Below are 15732 nucleotides of genomic sequence, written 5' to 3' on the forward strand. Positions count from 1 at the left end.
CACACACAGAAATCTTAGCCTTTAAAATAAGTAGCATGGTTAATGCAAATCAAAGTGAGCAGTTCTGAAGGGCTGTATGAGCTGACAGAACAAAGACCATTCAAACCGACCTCAGTGGTCAAAGTAAAACTGACAAGTGTATTTCTACTTTTTTCAAATGAAGCTAAATAAAGGTATTTGATGAATGAAATGAACAGCAGATACAAGGGACTTCTGTATTAAGTTTCAAAGAAAATAAAGATCTTTTCCATTTTAAAAGAGATTGCTGGATGGAAGAGGAAATAGCAGCTGTCCAGGAAGATGAACATTAAAACCAATTGTAACCAAAGATGACAGCAACAGCAGCAGGAAGATTTTTCTCCCAGCTGAAAGGTTGTTTCTTGAAACAGAGAGAACTGATCTTACTTGTACAAATTAGTTGGCTGTTCAAGGATAAATCTCTTTTCATCACACACTTAGTCAAGCAAGGAAGAAGTCAGAGAAGGATTTTGCTTATTAAGCCAACCTCCCATCAATAAAATAGCAGTTAACTAGCCTGGATTAACTATACACCCAAATCCCTTGACTAACCACATGTTACCTCTATGATGTTGGAGCAGTTCTATTCACATAGATAAACTTGATCCACTGTGATCCACCAGATTTATAGAACTGCTATAAAGAAAGAAGCAACTGAGGAGCTGGTCAATCTAGAAGCTAACTAATTTAAAGCAAACAAAATCCACAAAATACTTCTTTTTTTGTCACATGGAAAATTCACTTTGTTGTGCAAGTTACTAACAAAAATAGCTACAAAGAACACATTTCCCACATTAAGGATACAGCAATTAACAAGGAATCAAGATTAACAGTAATCTAGTATCACACTGAGATTAACAACTCTACTAGTTACATGATCAGCTCAGTTCAGCAAATGGCTTAGAATCATAAAATGAGATGAAACATAAATGTTACCATTTTCATTTTAAAAATACAGCAAAAGCACAGAAGTGTATCAAATTTCAAATCTACTAGTTGAAGAGATTTAACTGTTTGACTTCAATATCAATATTTAAGTCTGAACCAAATCTAGATTTCAAGATTGCATAGTGATTAACCTTTTCTTTCCCACATAAAATCGAAAAATACAGATATAAAAAAAGAAAAGCTTGTAAGCTACCAAGGTGATGTTCTCCTCAACTGTTGGCACCCTGATGTTTCTCTGAACAAAAATTAAAATCAAACAATAAGGTGTAGCAGATGCCATAAAAAAAATCTTTAATATCATGAGGATTTTAAAATTTATACTCACTTTTTAGACTCTCCTGGAAGTAATTTGATTTTTCACTTTATTAGCAAGTGAAGTTACAAGTTCTTACTACCAGGCCTGCCTTCACATGGTGTAATTTTGTCTTCCCTGCTAGCAGGACCTGCTGGGAAGCACTGCTGCTCACTCTCAGGTGTTCAGGAATTCCCATGGCACAAACTGCTGGACTGTGCACTCAAGGCAAGGCTCTCAAGCTCAGCCTTTACTGGAAGTCTTTCACTCTCTGCACTCATTTTTCCATTCCTTCCTTTCACCCAGACAGCAAGAGTCTGATGGGAAGAGAGTCAGGTTCCTCTAGGGTTAGGAACTTTTTCTTTTTTGTTGGAATTGTTTTGAGGCATTTTGGCTGCCTTGTGTAGGTTTTTGAGGGTTTCTTTGATGTGATAGTTTAAGCAGAAAAGTTAGATATTTATATTCAATGAAAATGGCAGTTCTGCAATTTCAATGAACTGGAAATTAAGGTGGTTTTGTTTAGAGTGAAAGGTTTGATAGGATATTTTTCAATAAAGCTGTTGATGGCAATAAAGACATTCATAAGAAATGAATAATGAAAAAGAAAAGTACTGCAGTAGTCATCTTCATTAACAAAACATTCAAATATTGTTTATAAATAAGCATCATCATTCTTTCAAAGCAAGTTACTAATCCTTGCATTTGGAATCACAAGGCCAGAGCTAAAACACGTTTTTTTATAAATGATCCAAATTTAACAGCAAATAATTTTTTAAACCTTGCCATAACAAAACCTCTAAATAAAGGCATCTTTTTCTGGGCACAGTCTGGAATCTCTGGTGTGCCCTTTGACAGTGGGAAATAGAGGAGCACTAACAGCTCAATAAGAGCTCAGTGAGACCTCACAGAAAGAACAGCAGGAAAGAGAAAAACACTGAAAAATTAAGCCGGGGTCTTGCTGCTTGCCAGTTTTATATTGTCACCAGGACAGAAAATTTTCAATGCTGCACAAGCCTGTCAGGAAAAAAAAAAAAAAAATCCACTCTGCCAAGTTACCAGAGTATGAAAAATGATTTTTGCCAGTGGTGAGGATGAATCAGCAACCACAGATAGAGAACATACTTAACTTACATGTGACATGAAACTTCTCAAAGAATAGCTTTACAATTGGCTCAAAAATGAAAAGTTCTGTATGTGTACATTTATACTCTGATCCTGCTGCAACCTTTAATGAAAACCTTTATAAATCCAGCTCAGGGGAAAGACAGGGCTATGTACAAAGAGAGCCAGGCTGACACTAGTAGTGCATACAGCACCAGCAGTTGCACTGGCCTCCAAAAACTTCTCACAAGACTAACCTAAAACAAGCAGGAAAACACCCTGAAGTGACTTTTGTGTGTGTTTGTTTTGAGAATCATTATCAATAAAAAGTATGTTGCCTTTTAAGGTAACAAACAAGTTTCTGGAAATTACAAGTAGAAAACACAACATGTTATAAGGATTCCTATTTTGCAGGGGTGGGTTTTTTGTTTGCTTATTTTAAGTGAGTTGTTTTGGTTTGGTTTTTTTAAAATTTAAGTCACAAATTCATTAATTACAAATTACCTGTGGGACATAAACCACTTAATTTTTAAATACAAGCAGCGTGACCACTGAAAGCTAATTAAATATTGATAGATCATTTTGAATGCTTTGGGTTGGGAGGGACCTTTAAAGATCTAGATCTAGTCTAATTGGGCCTTGACTTGCAACACATGCAATGAATCTATATTGACATTTTCAAAAAGCATTAGATCCCCAGGGAGCTGTGCACCAATGCTGACTTTGATCTTCAAATAAATGAATAGACTTACACTGGTTTTAGTGTGAGTGGGTTTCAATTGTCAGAAGTGATTTTGCTGCACAGTATGAAAAACAGAGAATGAGATAAAGAGGAACTTTTTCCTTCTGCACAATACTCCTAATGAAATTCAAAGGCAGAGTTCAAAAGACACCTCTTTAAACTGACACTACAGATTAATCAGAAGTTAGGGATATTTTCCTTGTATAAATACTCAGCTTTCTATAATACATTATCTTTGTTGCTAAAGAGAATTTTTTTTTCAGCACAGACATCATTTCTGATCCACAACTCTACACAATTCTTCATACTAAATCAGAAGTACAAATTCTCAGCAACACTCCCACTGTAATACAAACTGCTGTAAGAATGGGAACAAAGACATCCTTTCCCCTTTCCACTGCTTGTCCTCCAGGGTGTTCCATTCTCTAAGGCAAAGTTATGTTAGGAACAAAGCACAGCCAAGACCCTGCAAAGTCATCTCACCACACAGCTTTTATGTGGATTTACCACTGCATTCTCAAGAGTTGCTTTCTCCTGATGCTTCTCAGCTATCAATAATAAAAAGGAGGGGAAAGACAACTTCATTTGATAACACAATCCACGACTACTGAACTGCAATATTTGCATATTCTCTCACACATAGGGACTTCAAGCTTTTATTGTGTTTCCTCTCAGTGTGAAGCAGACTGTCAGCATTACATTACTGAATTACTGAATCTTGATACTCACCTCCTCTCTCATTCCCCTCCCCCTAATATATTCTTTCATCATTCTTCAGTGTACAGAATGTAGATATGCCCTGAAGCTACTTCCTGCTTTTGCATCAAGGGAAAACATCCACTGCCTGGTCCAGGATTTTAAAAACCACACAGATAGGAACCATACAAAATCCATCATCATTTTTTATAAGCTTGCTCTACAGCAGCAGGATCAGAGCAAAACAGCAGATACCATCTCTGTGGCTGTTTCCACTCCTTTGATCTCATCAGGGCTAACCTGCTTGCAGCATGTCAGTGACCTCTAACACATCAGACCTGAAATTTCAGCTGCTCATTTCACATTTCCAAGCTCTCCTTTTTCTCCTCCTAACATATGTGACCCTTCCCCTGTAAGCAGAAAGGAGTCAATGCATTATCTACAAGGTCAACACTGATCTTCTATACAAATTCTGATATACCAGCAGTATACTTAAAACACCCTCCAACATCCAGTGAATAACAATTACAAAAAAACCAGTCATAATAACATCAGATATAAATTGAGATAAATTGTATATATTACATTAGTAGCAGTTTAAACAGAAATATGTATGCACTCAGCATTCATATCAAAAGAAAACTGCTTCTCAATAAAGTGTTTTATTACATTACATTGTTATTATTACATGCTCATTACACTGCTTTCTTAAACCCAGGCAGGGAAAAAAAAACCCAAACCTTTTCTAGCAGTTCTATCGTAATTTTCTGCATATGAATCTTTGATTAGCACAAAAACAAGCAAGAATTCTGCTCTTTTAAGAAACTATCTATTTTAAGAATTATGTTCTTTATCACACTTATTGAGTTAAAAGAAACAGTTAATATAAAAAAAACAGAGTCTGAGGAAGGAAGAGCTACTGCAAAGGAGCGAGCAGAAGAGATTGCCCAGTCAGAAATTATTTTTATAATATTTTACATTTACACACAGATTTACATATTTTGTATTTCTTGATTTCCAGCCCCAATCTTGATCCATTTAGAAAGCAGCTCTGACAATCTTTTATGACAGGAATGTCATTAACTCCTGATTTCTAGGAAAAGAAAGCTTCACACCAGCTATTCTTAAATGAAACTTTATACAGATTACTGAAAATATTTTATTACAGTTTATGGAAACTCCACTGGAACTCAGACCATAAGTCATTCACAGACTGTATAATGTCACCAAATCACTGGACCTCTGATCCTGAACAGCTCCAATGTAGCTGCCTTCCTGTGAGAAACAAACTTACCAACAACCACAAAAGAATTAAAATCAGTAACACCCCCTATGAGGAGAAAAAAGACTTTTTATGAGTTGTGGAAGATTTTCACAATAAGTTTTCCCTGTAAAGTCACTTTACAGCTTATTTTAAAAAGGAAATCCAAGTGAAAAAAGTCATGCTAATCATCTTTCTTATTACTTTTCCTTATTCAGCTGAAACTGCTCAACGGCCTTCAAGGATGACTAGAATGACAAATACAATTCCTATTTGAAAAATCTTACAGCTATTTTACTGAAAGGCTCCAAATCTCCACCATTTTGGAAAGGCAACCACAAGCACACCTACCATCTTCTGTGAGTGTGTGCAACTTCTGCTAAGCTCAGGACTCACAAATTTCTCATTTTAGATGGGAGTGTAGAGCTGCTGGAGTTCAGCAGCTGCACTCCCCAGGGCTCCTGCTGCAGTGAGCACTGTCCAGGTGTCACCATGGGGCCAAGCAGAAGTTTGGATGCAAGCACAGCTCTGGTGCTGGAGGTCAGCTGGCCCCACAGGCAGGAAATGTGCTCAGAGCACTCCCTCTGTCGATGCTGCGATAAGAGAGAGGAAGCAGCATCTCTGAAATGTGTCAAGAGGAGAGGGAAGCTTAAGGGCAGAGGATAGAGGAGAATTTAGAAAATGAAAAAAAAAACAAATTAAGAAGGATAAATACAGAAAAAGGGATTGAAAGTAGAACAGACTAATCACACTGTCACACAGACTAAATCCTTTTGATTGCATTACTTCTTGGTGTAGCATTACTTTGGTGTAACTAGCTGCAGAATTCCACAATAAAGCACCTTTTCCAACCAATTATGTAAAACCACCCAGACAACAGCTGTCTGCCAGGGTAAGTAATCTAACTGGTTCAAAGGGCACAAGATTCTGGATCCAAACTCCCAGCTATGGTGGCAGCAGAGCTGACCAATGTGATTTCACACAAAAGCAGCGCTTCCTCCCTTCCCCTTTCAAACAGCAGAGCCTCAACAATACCTTGAACAACATTTAGATGAAAAATATTGATAAAGAAAATGTTTAAGCACTGTGATGAAGGTTTCAGCTGCATAGCTGCATTGCAAAGTTATTATACAGGACCCACACCTCATTCAATGCACTAAACTGGCTGTGCTTTGAACATGAGCAAAAACTGCACAGCAGAATAAAGGATTTTCCTTCATTTACTGCAGAAGTTGGGAGGTGTGTCTTGACTGACAGAAGGAGCTGCACAGCTGCTTTATGATGATGGCAGTCAAATGCTGCTCTCTAGAATCACACTTCTAATCTTGCATTTTCTAAATTTGATAAGCAGTATGTTTCAAACCAGGTTTTCTCATATCTACTTTGTTTTCTGCACCTTCAGCTTCAGGAGGACAGTCTGATGTGTAGGCACTCCATGGTTTTGCCCTGACCATAGCAGAGTCCTTAGACTCTGGATAGTTTCAAAATAAAAACAGAACAAAACAAACCCAAAAGCAACAACAAACAACCCCCCCCCCCCCACACACACACAAGTCCACACAAAACTTCACATCTTTGTTTCTCAAACATTTGAGGGGGACCAAGATTATTTCACGGTGTTCACAATTACCTTTTAGACCTTTGCCTTATCTCCCCCACTTTTATGTTGTAGACAACTAACACCATTATTTCATTCAACTCTTCTGAGAAGTCCATTCCAAGAGTAAATGAATTAATTTTAATGTACTCTGCCTGTAACGTCATAGAAAAGCTCATAAAACATCAATTACACAAAGTATTTCTTGTAAGATACACAAAGTATTTGTTGTAAGATTGGGGGTGTGTGCTGTAAAAAAGCACTGAATCTCAGTATGTATGTATGTATAACATACACCCATATATATACACATGCACAGGGGTGGGCTAAAAACACTCTGCAGTGCCACACAGAAAATATAAATGGTTACTATAAGAAGGCATACAAGTCATCTAGAAGTAAAACATTCAGAATCTTAATAGTATAGTACACAAAGAATTCACCTATTCTCTTCTGCATTTGAGACACCTTACAAAAATGCCAACTATGTAAAAAATGTTTTTTAATAAAGCTGCTTTCATTTGATACCTCCTAGAAAGATTTTACTTCTTTCATAATGTGCATATCTTCACTTCCTTGCACAGTTTTTCCATTAGTTTGTAAGCTATGAGAATTACTTCCCATTTAAAGATACATACAACAATTAAATCATATCTACTTTCACTCCCATTTTGCAAAGCAAAGTATGACTGAATCATGATGATTTGGGAAAGTCATCATCCAAATGAGCTTTAAAGAAGCCAGATGTATAGGATCACTGCCCAGGAGAGGGATGGCAGGGTAGAAAGAAAAAAAGATGGCCTTTACTAGCAACTTAGTGTATTAAAAATATTCCTAGAGCTCCATCAATGCAAACTACTTGGTTGGCTCTTTATTACTTCACTTAATCTTTTGAACCATGAAGGCTAATATTCAGACTATGGAGTAAATTGAAATCAGAGAAGTCTTATTGCACCACAATAGAAAGTTAGTAAGAAATAAATGTGTGGGAAGAAGATAAAAATAAAATAAAAAAAAATTTTTAAATTATTTCATATGGCATGCCCTACTGAGTACAGGTTCTGCTCCATTCAGCAGTTACAAACCCCACCGCGCAATACAACACTATGTTTAGAATCTCATTTGTTGTGACAGAAGACAGAAGTTGGCAGTGAGCGGGCAAAGCAGCCCTAAGAGAACTCCTGCAATGCCCCTGGGATGCCGGGCTGCTCCCGCACTGGGGCTCAGCCCGAGCGGCAGGGCCGAGGGAGCTGCAGAGGGACGAGCCCACCTCAGCCCGAGCGGCAGAGACACCTGACAGTCGACAGCAAAACCCTTGCGCTTCGTCTGCTAATGTACAGGTAGAGCATCGCTCCCACAGCACCCCGCAAACTAATCTCTCAAAGAACAAAGGCACGATTTATTTCCTACTATGTTGCCAACGTCACCGTATTACAACAGGTGAGACGGTGTAAAATGTCTTCCCACATAACGCATTATATTCAGTCGTTTCGCTGGTTCTGCTCTCAGGTCCCCTCACAGCCCGACCGCATTTCCGCCGCCGAGAGGGAGGCGGGCAGCGGGGCCTGGGGACAGCCAAGAGCCGCCGTCCGGAGCCCCGCTCGCTGCTGTCTGCACACGCCGGCCGGTGTGTGCACCGCGGCTGCCACCGACAGCTGCCGCTTCTTTTGTTCCCGCCTGTCCGTCATTTTCCGCCGGGCACCGCGCTGGGCACAGCGAGCGGCGGGCGCAGCGCTCAGCCAGCCCGCGCCTGGCACCGCCGCATAATGGGGCAATTCATCCCTTCCTCCCTCCCTGCCCCCGCACAGGTAACGGGCGCTGCCCGGCCCGGGCTGCCCGGCGCGGCCTCTTCCCGAAGTCCGCGGGTGACACCTCACGGGCAGCGGCAGCGGAGCGCGCCCGCCCCCGGCAGCAACGACCCCGCGCAGCGGCCGCCCCCGCCCGGCGGGGCACTGAGGGGCGGGGAAGGGCAGTGCGGGACACTGAGGGGCGGTGTGGGGCAGGGCAGCGCATCCCGCCGGCCGTCCGCGCCCTCCGCAGCTCTCCCCGCCGCAGCCCTCGGAGCGCAACCTGCGCGCCCGGCGCGGAGGTCTCTCCTCTCCGCCCGGCCCGGTGCCACCACGCCCCAGATGCCGGCGGAGGGCTTGCCCGGCGGGAAGGCGGCGAGGCCGGGCAGCCGATGCTCGGGAGGGTTCGGAGTCGTGTCAGCCCCGCTCGGAAGCAGCCACGGCGGCAGCCCCGAGGGGCACCCGGCCGTGGCTCCGCCGCCGCCAACCCCGATCTCTCCGCCTGTCACATGAAAACAATTACTGCCTCGGCCGGGGGAGGGGAGGAGAAGTTAAAAGCCGTGAGGCGAAGGAGCGGAGGCCGGTAGCGGCCACCTCCCTCCCGCCGCCCCCAGAGACACATGCACCCCACCGGCCAGCCGGGAGCCCCAGCTGGCCTCCCGCATCGCCAGTTCGGCCGCCTGAACTCACCCATTTATGTCGAGCTGGGCTTCGCCTGACAGCGACAACAGGCTGAAAGTTTGGGGCGGGTGGCCACGGCGAAGGAAGGGGGCGAGGGACCGCCCGAGCCGCCGCCGCGCGGAGCGGAGGCGCTGACAGAGCCGCTCCCTCCTCCGGCGGCCGCCGAGCTCAGCACCCGCCGCAGCCGGGCTGCATCCTGCGTCCTGCGCCGCGGCTCCCTCAGCGTGCGGAGAAAAAGGAAATATACAAAAATCAGGCGAGAGAAGGGGCTCAGCCTTCAGCTTCTGCGGCCACCTGGGTCGCCGCTGCCGCCGGGAAAAGCAGCCCAGGGCGAAAGCGCCCGGAGGAGCCCGTGCAGCCGAGCGGCGGGAGGGGCGGGCGGCGAGCGCGGCGGGGCGCGGGGCGGGAGCGGCTCGGGCTCCCAGGCGCGGGCAGCGATCGCCGCGGCTGCCGCTGCTGCTGCCGGGGCGAGCGGCGGCTCCGGCTCCGCGCTGCGGGAAGTGTCGCGAGACTGCGCCAGAGCCGCTGCGCCGCCTCGGGCCGGCGGCAGAGGAGGGCGGGGAGGGCGGCAGGAAGCGGAGCCGCGCTCGGTCCCGGCGGGGGCAGGGGCGGCGGGGAGCCGAGCCGCGGCGGGCAGCGGGCTGGCTCCCTCCCTCCCGGGGCAGGGCTCGGGCACAGGGAGGGGACGGGCGCGTCCTCGCTGGGTGCCGGGGGAGGATGGAGAGAGCGCTCCCCGGCGGCGGGACCGGCGCCGAACCGCGCGTTCGTGCCCCGCACCTGCCCCGTCCGCGCACGGCAGCCGCGCCCGCCCCGCCCTGCCTTGCCCTGCCCCCGGGGCTCCGCTGTCCGAGCGATGCGAAACGCACCGGCAGCGCCGCAGGTGCCCCTCGTCTCTGCCCGCCCCCCTTCCCTGCACGCAGCGCTTGGGTTTAGGAGCAGGGAAGGGAGAAAAGACAAAAAAGGAACATGAAGAGTGCCTTTGGGCTGGTGTCGATGTGTCGCTAAAAAGAGCAGCGTCGCACAGGAGCACGGATTGTTCGTAGCGCAGCAAGACGCGAACCCCCGCTACAGTAGCGGCGCGCACAGAGCACTAACGTGTCTGGACAGAAAGGCACGGAAGGAGGGCGGGGAGGCTTCTGCACAGGCACGTCTGCCCACAGGTAAAGACCCTCGAGATAAAACCTACAGTAGCAGCAGAGGAGAGAGAAGCGCAGATTTAAAAAAAAAAAAAAAAGCTAGGATAAAGTATAGGTAACATTTTACATCACGAGCACCTTGACTGTTAACGAAAGAGTAAGCAAAACCAGCCTGTTCTAACCTCAGGTAGTTAATTTTCATATGAAAACAGAAAACTGCCACTAGCAAAATATAATAACATTTTTGTACTTTTCCATTCCCTGCAAAAGAGATTTTGAAGAAAAGCTTTTTTTTTTTTTAACCTGAAAATTACACCAAACATTAATAAATCTTCAATCAAATCACTGAATTATTTATAAGTAAAATTTTTGTGAAAACATTTATTGTCTGTAGAAACAAAATTTACATTTATTTTATATAAACTATGTTAAACATACATATAAACATACCTACATCTTACTATATATCCTTATGAACGAGGCTTTTAGATATGGGGTAACATTGTCAAAAGCACCGTTGTGGATTCAAAGACTACAGACTTAAAATGCATTTGCATTTAACTCCAGCTTCAGTAGTTTAAAAATGTAGTTTCTTATCCACACTTACAAATAATTACATTAAAGGCTTCTCTAACTGTTTCCATGTGCACATACATGTACACATACACGCATTAGACAGTCCTTGAGAAACTACAGTATAAATAACATCAACAATCTATTCCTTAGAAGTGGACATTAGTACCCCTCATTCAACTGGGAGTAAAAAATTACTGCTATTCTTAAAACAAAACAATGAAGCTTTTTCATTCCTTGAAGAACATACTCGAACAACAACTGTTTCCACTGCCTCTTCCCTCAATACTAAAGACATGAGAAGCCAGTCACAAAATGAAAGCCATCTTCTACATTATTTACAGAAAATGAAATATTAAAAAGACAACATGAGATTTAGACTACTTAGAAAAATTCAGACCAATGAACAGTGAACAGAAGAAAACTGCATTAAAAGTGGCAGGCTATTAACCATGTGGCTAAATACCTACTCAAAATCTCTCCAACAAAAAACACCAGGCATGGAAAGAAGGGGCAGGTGTTATGACAAGAGTTTTCTCTGATCTTGACACTGAAAAATAATGCTCACAAAGCTCAAAACAGAACACATTTAAATCTTCATGGCTATCCTTAAGGTCTGTTAAGGAGTCAAGTGTCACAAGGAGGCTTTCAAAGATCTTGAAATGGCTTTTATTCTTTCTTTCCTTCGTAAGGAGGCTGAAGAACTTCTTATCTTCAAATTCTGCAGCAATGGAATGAAGTCTGTCAAGGGTCAGAGTTATGTGCAGAAACATCTTTTTTTCAGATTCATCAGGATGCAAGTCTGAAGTCTGTCTTTCAGAGGGCTCTCCTATAAAGGACTGTGTAGACTGCTGTGCAGATGCTTAAAGAAAGGCAAGAGGTGGGTTTCAACACAGTATGGGAAAAGCTTTCCTTTAGGAAAGCAAGGAAATTAAAGAAATCCCTCTATTTACAGTCTTCTAAGGTGAATACTGAGAAATCAGTCTCTCTTTGTTACGATCTTTTATCATCTTCTTCAAGTGACTCTCATTATCCATTTCGCAGACATGGCAGAAATGACCTTCTGACTTCTAACAAGCAAGTTTTAAGAACTCTGCCTTTAATGCCACAAAAGCTTGGGGTTTGGTTCTGTTTTTAAAGCAACTAAGTGCATTTAAAGAAAACTCAGCATTTCAGCCTGGGGCCCTAGGGAAGATGGGAGCAGGTAAACATTACACAGCAAGTGATAGATCAGCTGGATTTACTCCTATCATCTGCTATCAGTTACCTGAGTTGAGACAGTTTCAGATCTCAAGACCATCTATATCCATCAGGTAAAAAGATTCCAACATGTAATTTTTAGAGTTAAGGCAGGCTTATAGAAACCCTGCAATGTGTTGCTTCTTACTAGCCCCAGAATTTTGTTAAACTTGTGAATTCAATCATCACAAATTTAAAATAAGTATTCTAATAAATGTATGCAGAAATTAAATTGATCAGCAATATAAATGCTAACATCAAAATAACTCACTATTTCAGACACTTCAAAGGAAGACTCTAGTCATATTAAACCCATTGCATTTTCGATAACAATTAAAAACAAAATTTCACATGTGAACAACTGAAAATGACAGCATTTAACAGCCATTTCAAGCTAAAAAAAACAAAGGCAATTCACATTTGTATTTTCAGAGTATAAAACAAAGCTAGAAAGCTCTTAAGACAATCACATTTTTAACTTGCCCTTCCAATGCAAAGTGACAGACTTTACTAATGAAAGAGTCACTGTTTTCCTACAGAGGCTTACACACCTATTTAAAGTAAACAGTTATTTTAACAAGAACTGTTATCAGTCCATGCTCCCACTAGAAAGAATGCAATGTACTTAAGACTTTGTACATGTTTTCTACAATGCAGTCACAATACCAAAAGGCACCAGGTTATTCAAGTAAATTGACCTTTCTACTACTTAACCATTTCTCTTGTGCCTTCACAACCCAAACAGTAACTTCAATGCATTGCCCTCAACCAAACACTGTGTTCCAGTACAACAGAATTTTCTGTGCTAAAACAATAAACAAGCTGAATTGGGTGTGAGTATATACACACAAGTCTCTGTAATTCACAAAAATAAATCTACATAGCAATGTCTTACATTGTATCAGAGTAGATGCTTCTAGCACCTAAGCCATGAATTTTTATGAAATTCATTATTTCTGTGTGCATTTTTTAGAATGTGAGAGATTTTATCATAACAGAATCCAAAATTATTTAAGTAAAATTATTGGTAAAGAATGTGATTTGAGCCAATGGGATCATACAAAAGATAATCCAACTGAAACAGTGACTACATTTCATATGATATTCATCTTAGGACCAAGGGGTGGGAGGGACCAAAGACAGCAAACAAGCCAAAAAACCACAACCTTCTTTGCAATATGTTTTTGTAGAAATAAACACAAAGCTCAACTGTAAAGTATAAAACAAATTAGAGAGATCTAATCATGACCAGATAAAATAAAGCACAAAATCAGGAGTCAGTCATATGTTGAAACCAGGTTAAAGCAGCATTAACTGACTACTGACTACTCCAGCTTTACTTCCAAACTATCATGACAGAAGTTTCTTCATGTATCCACTTTTCTCATTTGCTCAACAGAGAGTTCACTTGCAGAATTTAATAAGAACACTGCAAGAAGCTTACAGACACAATATCCTGTTGAATAAGACAATACAGCCTCAGTACTTTGCCCTGTATCATATATGGTTTCATTTCTCACATCTTTTACAGTGCACATTCAGAGCAGTGTGAAGGACTTGCCTTCAGGGCAAACCTGCCCCCCTCTGTAGGGCATGTGCAGCACTCCCTGCAGCCTGATCAGAACTGCAGCTACTCCACATTTGCTTTGGGTTGACTCATTTAACCTGTTGTTTCAGTTCCTTATTTTTATCTCCCAGTAAATCTACACAGGATGACTCTGCCAGATTCATCACTGACAGCATTAAGTAAAAAACCACTTTCTTATCTGCAGAAGGTTGCCTGCTTCTGTCCAGGGAGTTCCTTCCCTTCCACTTCCCATTTTGTCTATGCATGTCAAAGTTACTGAAAAAATAGTTAAATTATTAATGATTGCTATTTAAACTGAAAACCTGTGTTTTAGAAACAAACCATCTGTTATCACTGAATGACCATGACATGAATGTTGCACACTTCCTGCCTTATTCCCTATGAATGCTAAGCAGAACACCCATGAACTGAAGAGCTCAAGTCACAGTAATTTTAGATATTCAGAATCATAACTACATTTTCCAACAATGTCTCTACTGAAGGCATTTTGGAAAAAAAAAAATTACAAATAAACATGCAGAAATCACATGCTGGCTTTCCACCCAAAAAAACCAAATTTCCTTTCTTGTGAACATAACTCCAACCTAGAATTGGAATTCTGGTCTACCAGCCACAACAGAGACTAGCCTGCATTCTATATGGAAATACATCAGCCTGCATGTATTGAGGGTATTGTGAACAACTTTTTTCTTGAAAAAGAACATCTTTTAAGACTACGTGCTATGCATCTTTAATTTACTGTCAGTAAGAAGTTTGAACAATCTGCAATACGTACACACAACCTACTATAGATAATGAATTAAGGCAAAGGCTATAAACAGGAAATAAACACAATACTGTTTATAGCTGCTTATGAAACAGGTCTGGCTATTTTGAGTTTTGCACACAGCCTAACAATACTGCAGTTCAGTAAACTTCAGAGGATCATTCTGAACAAAATGACCAGCTATCTGCATTTAAAGCTGTTTCAATTATGAACAATTAGTATGTTAGAAGACATGCTTTTAAAAAATTACATTTTTTGTTTTTCTTGTGATTTAATGCTTCAGGCCCCAATTTTAGAATTCATAAAACTACCAAATCATTTATGACAAAAAAGTTTGGAGAACATGTGGCTTGGCCAAGAATATCATACATCAAAATATAATGAGACAGAATAATTTTGAATACAGACCAACTAATCTTCTAACAAACCCAAGCATGCTTTCAGTGCAGTTATAAGGTACTGCCACAGTACTTTACATACCTGCCTGTTGCCATTAATTTTAATCAAATGATGAAAGTTGTCCCAACATTCTAACAATTTACAAATGTATATACACATCAGAAACCCAAGTACATTATTAATCCAAAGTAATACAAAATACTGTCTTATGGAAATGACTGAACAGAAGTGTAAAATCTATTGCACAACCTAAAAGGTCATTAATTGGAAAATCCTGAGCTAATGTGCTATTACCAAACAATTCAGGCACTTTTTTTTTTTTTTCTTTTTATTATTACATTAGCAATAAACTTTCAACATATAAACCTCTGGGTATAACAACTCAAGTTCCATCTGTAACAACATGCTTAGAGAAAAAGTATTCAACAAATAAGACTCCCTTCAATGACTTCCTTACTTGAGACTGGTAGGCAAACAGAACTAAAGGTACATAACACGATGTCTCATTTGAATACTGTACTTTAAAAGCAATTATTAAAACTGTAAAAAAGTTCTGCAGCATTCAAAATAAAGTTATTTTGTAATCAAGAAAGTTACAGCATTAGTTCCTTTATCCTATTTTAAGTCTTGAGAAAGTTGTCAAAAACCGAACAGATGCTCCCTTTGCAGTATTATCTTTCCACGTCAGGATCTCAGCTCAGTTCAGGTTTCTGTTGCAATATTTAGATTTCCCTACACAGAGAAAAAAACCAAAACATTACTGTTAGTTGTAACAGCAGAACCCCCCTCCCCAAACTTCCTAAGTACTGTATGTAAAATGCAAGATTCTCTCAATTATGGATTCAAACAGCACAATTTTGAAAACTGTACCTTAGAAGATACATATGCAGCATTATTATTTCACATGA

General features: G+C 41.5%; 2 protein-coding genes across 6 annotated transcripts in view; both read right to left on the reverse strand.

Annotated features, from left to right (window-relative positions):
• The window catches only part of SH3KBP1 (SH3 domain containing kinase binding protein 1), a 204131-nt gene extending 194501 nt beyond the window's left edge, over positions 1–9630 (reverse strand). The window contains exon 1 of one of the 5 annotated variants that reach the window (XR_013775716.1): positions 9133–9621. Coding sequence is in view for 2 of the 5 variants with exons in the window: in XM_079316943.1 (XP_079173069.1) it covers positions 9133–9136 (4 nt within the window). In the remaining 3 variants the exon portion in view is untranslated. Of the gene's footprint in view, positions 1–9132 lie in introns of all 5 variants that reach the window. The other 4 variants (XM_079316945.1, XM_079316943.1, XM_079316942.1 and 1 more) reach the window with 4 other exon arrangements.
• Positions 9631–12270: 2640 nt separating this feature from the next.
• Positions 12271–15732, reverse strand: part of BCLAF3 (BCLAF1 and THRAP3 family member 3) — a 35412-nt gene continuing 31950 nt past the window's right edge. The window contains exon 12 of the mRNA XM_079312045.1: positions 12271–15556. Coding sequence (XP_079168171.1) covers positions 15527–15556 — 30 coding nt within the window. The 3' untranslated portion in view covers positions 12271–15526. The remainder of the gene's footprint in view (positions 15557–15732) is intronic.

Source organism: Erithacus rubecula, assembly GCF_903797595.1.
Source record: "Erithacus rubecula genome assembly, chromosome: 1".
NCBI classification, from domain to species: domain Eukaryota; kingdom Metazoa; phylum Chordata; class Aves; order Passeriformes; family Muscicapidae; genus Erithacus; species Erithacus rubecula.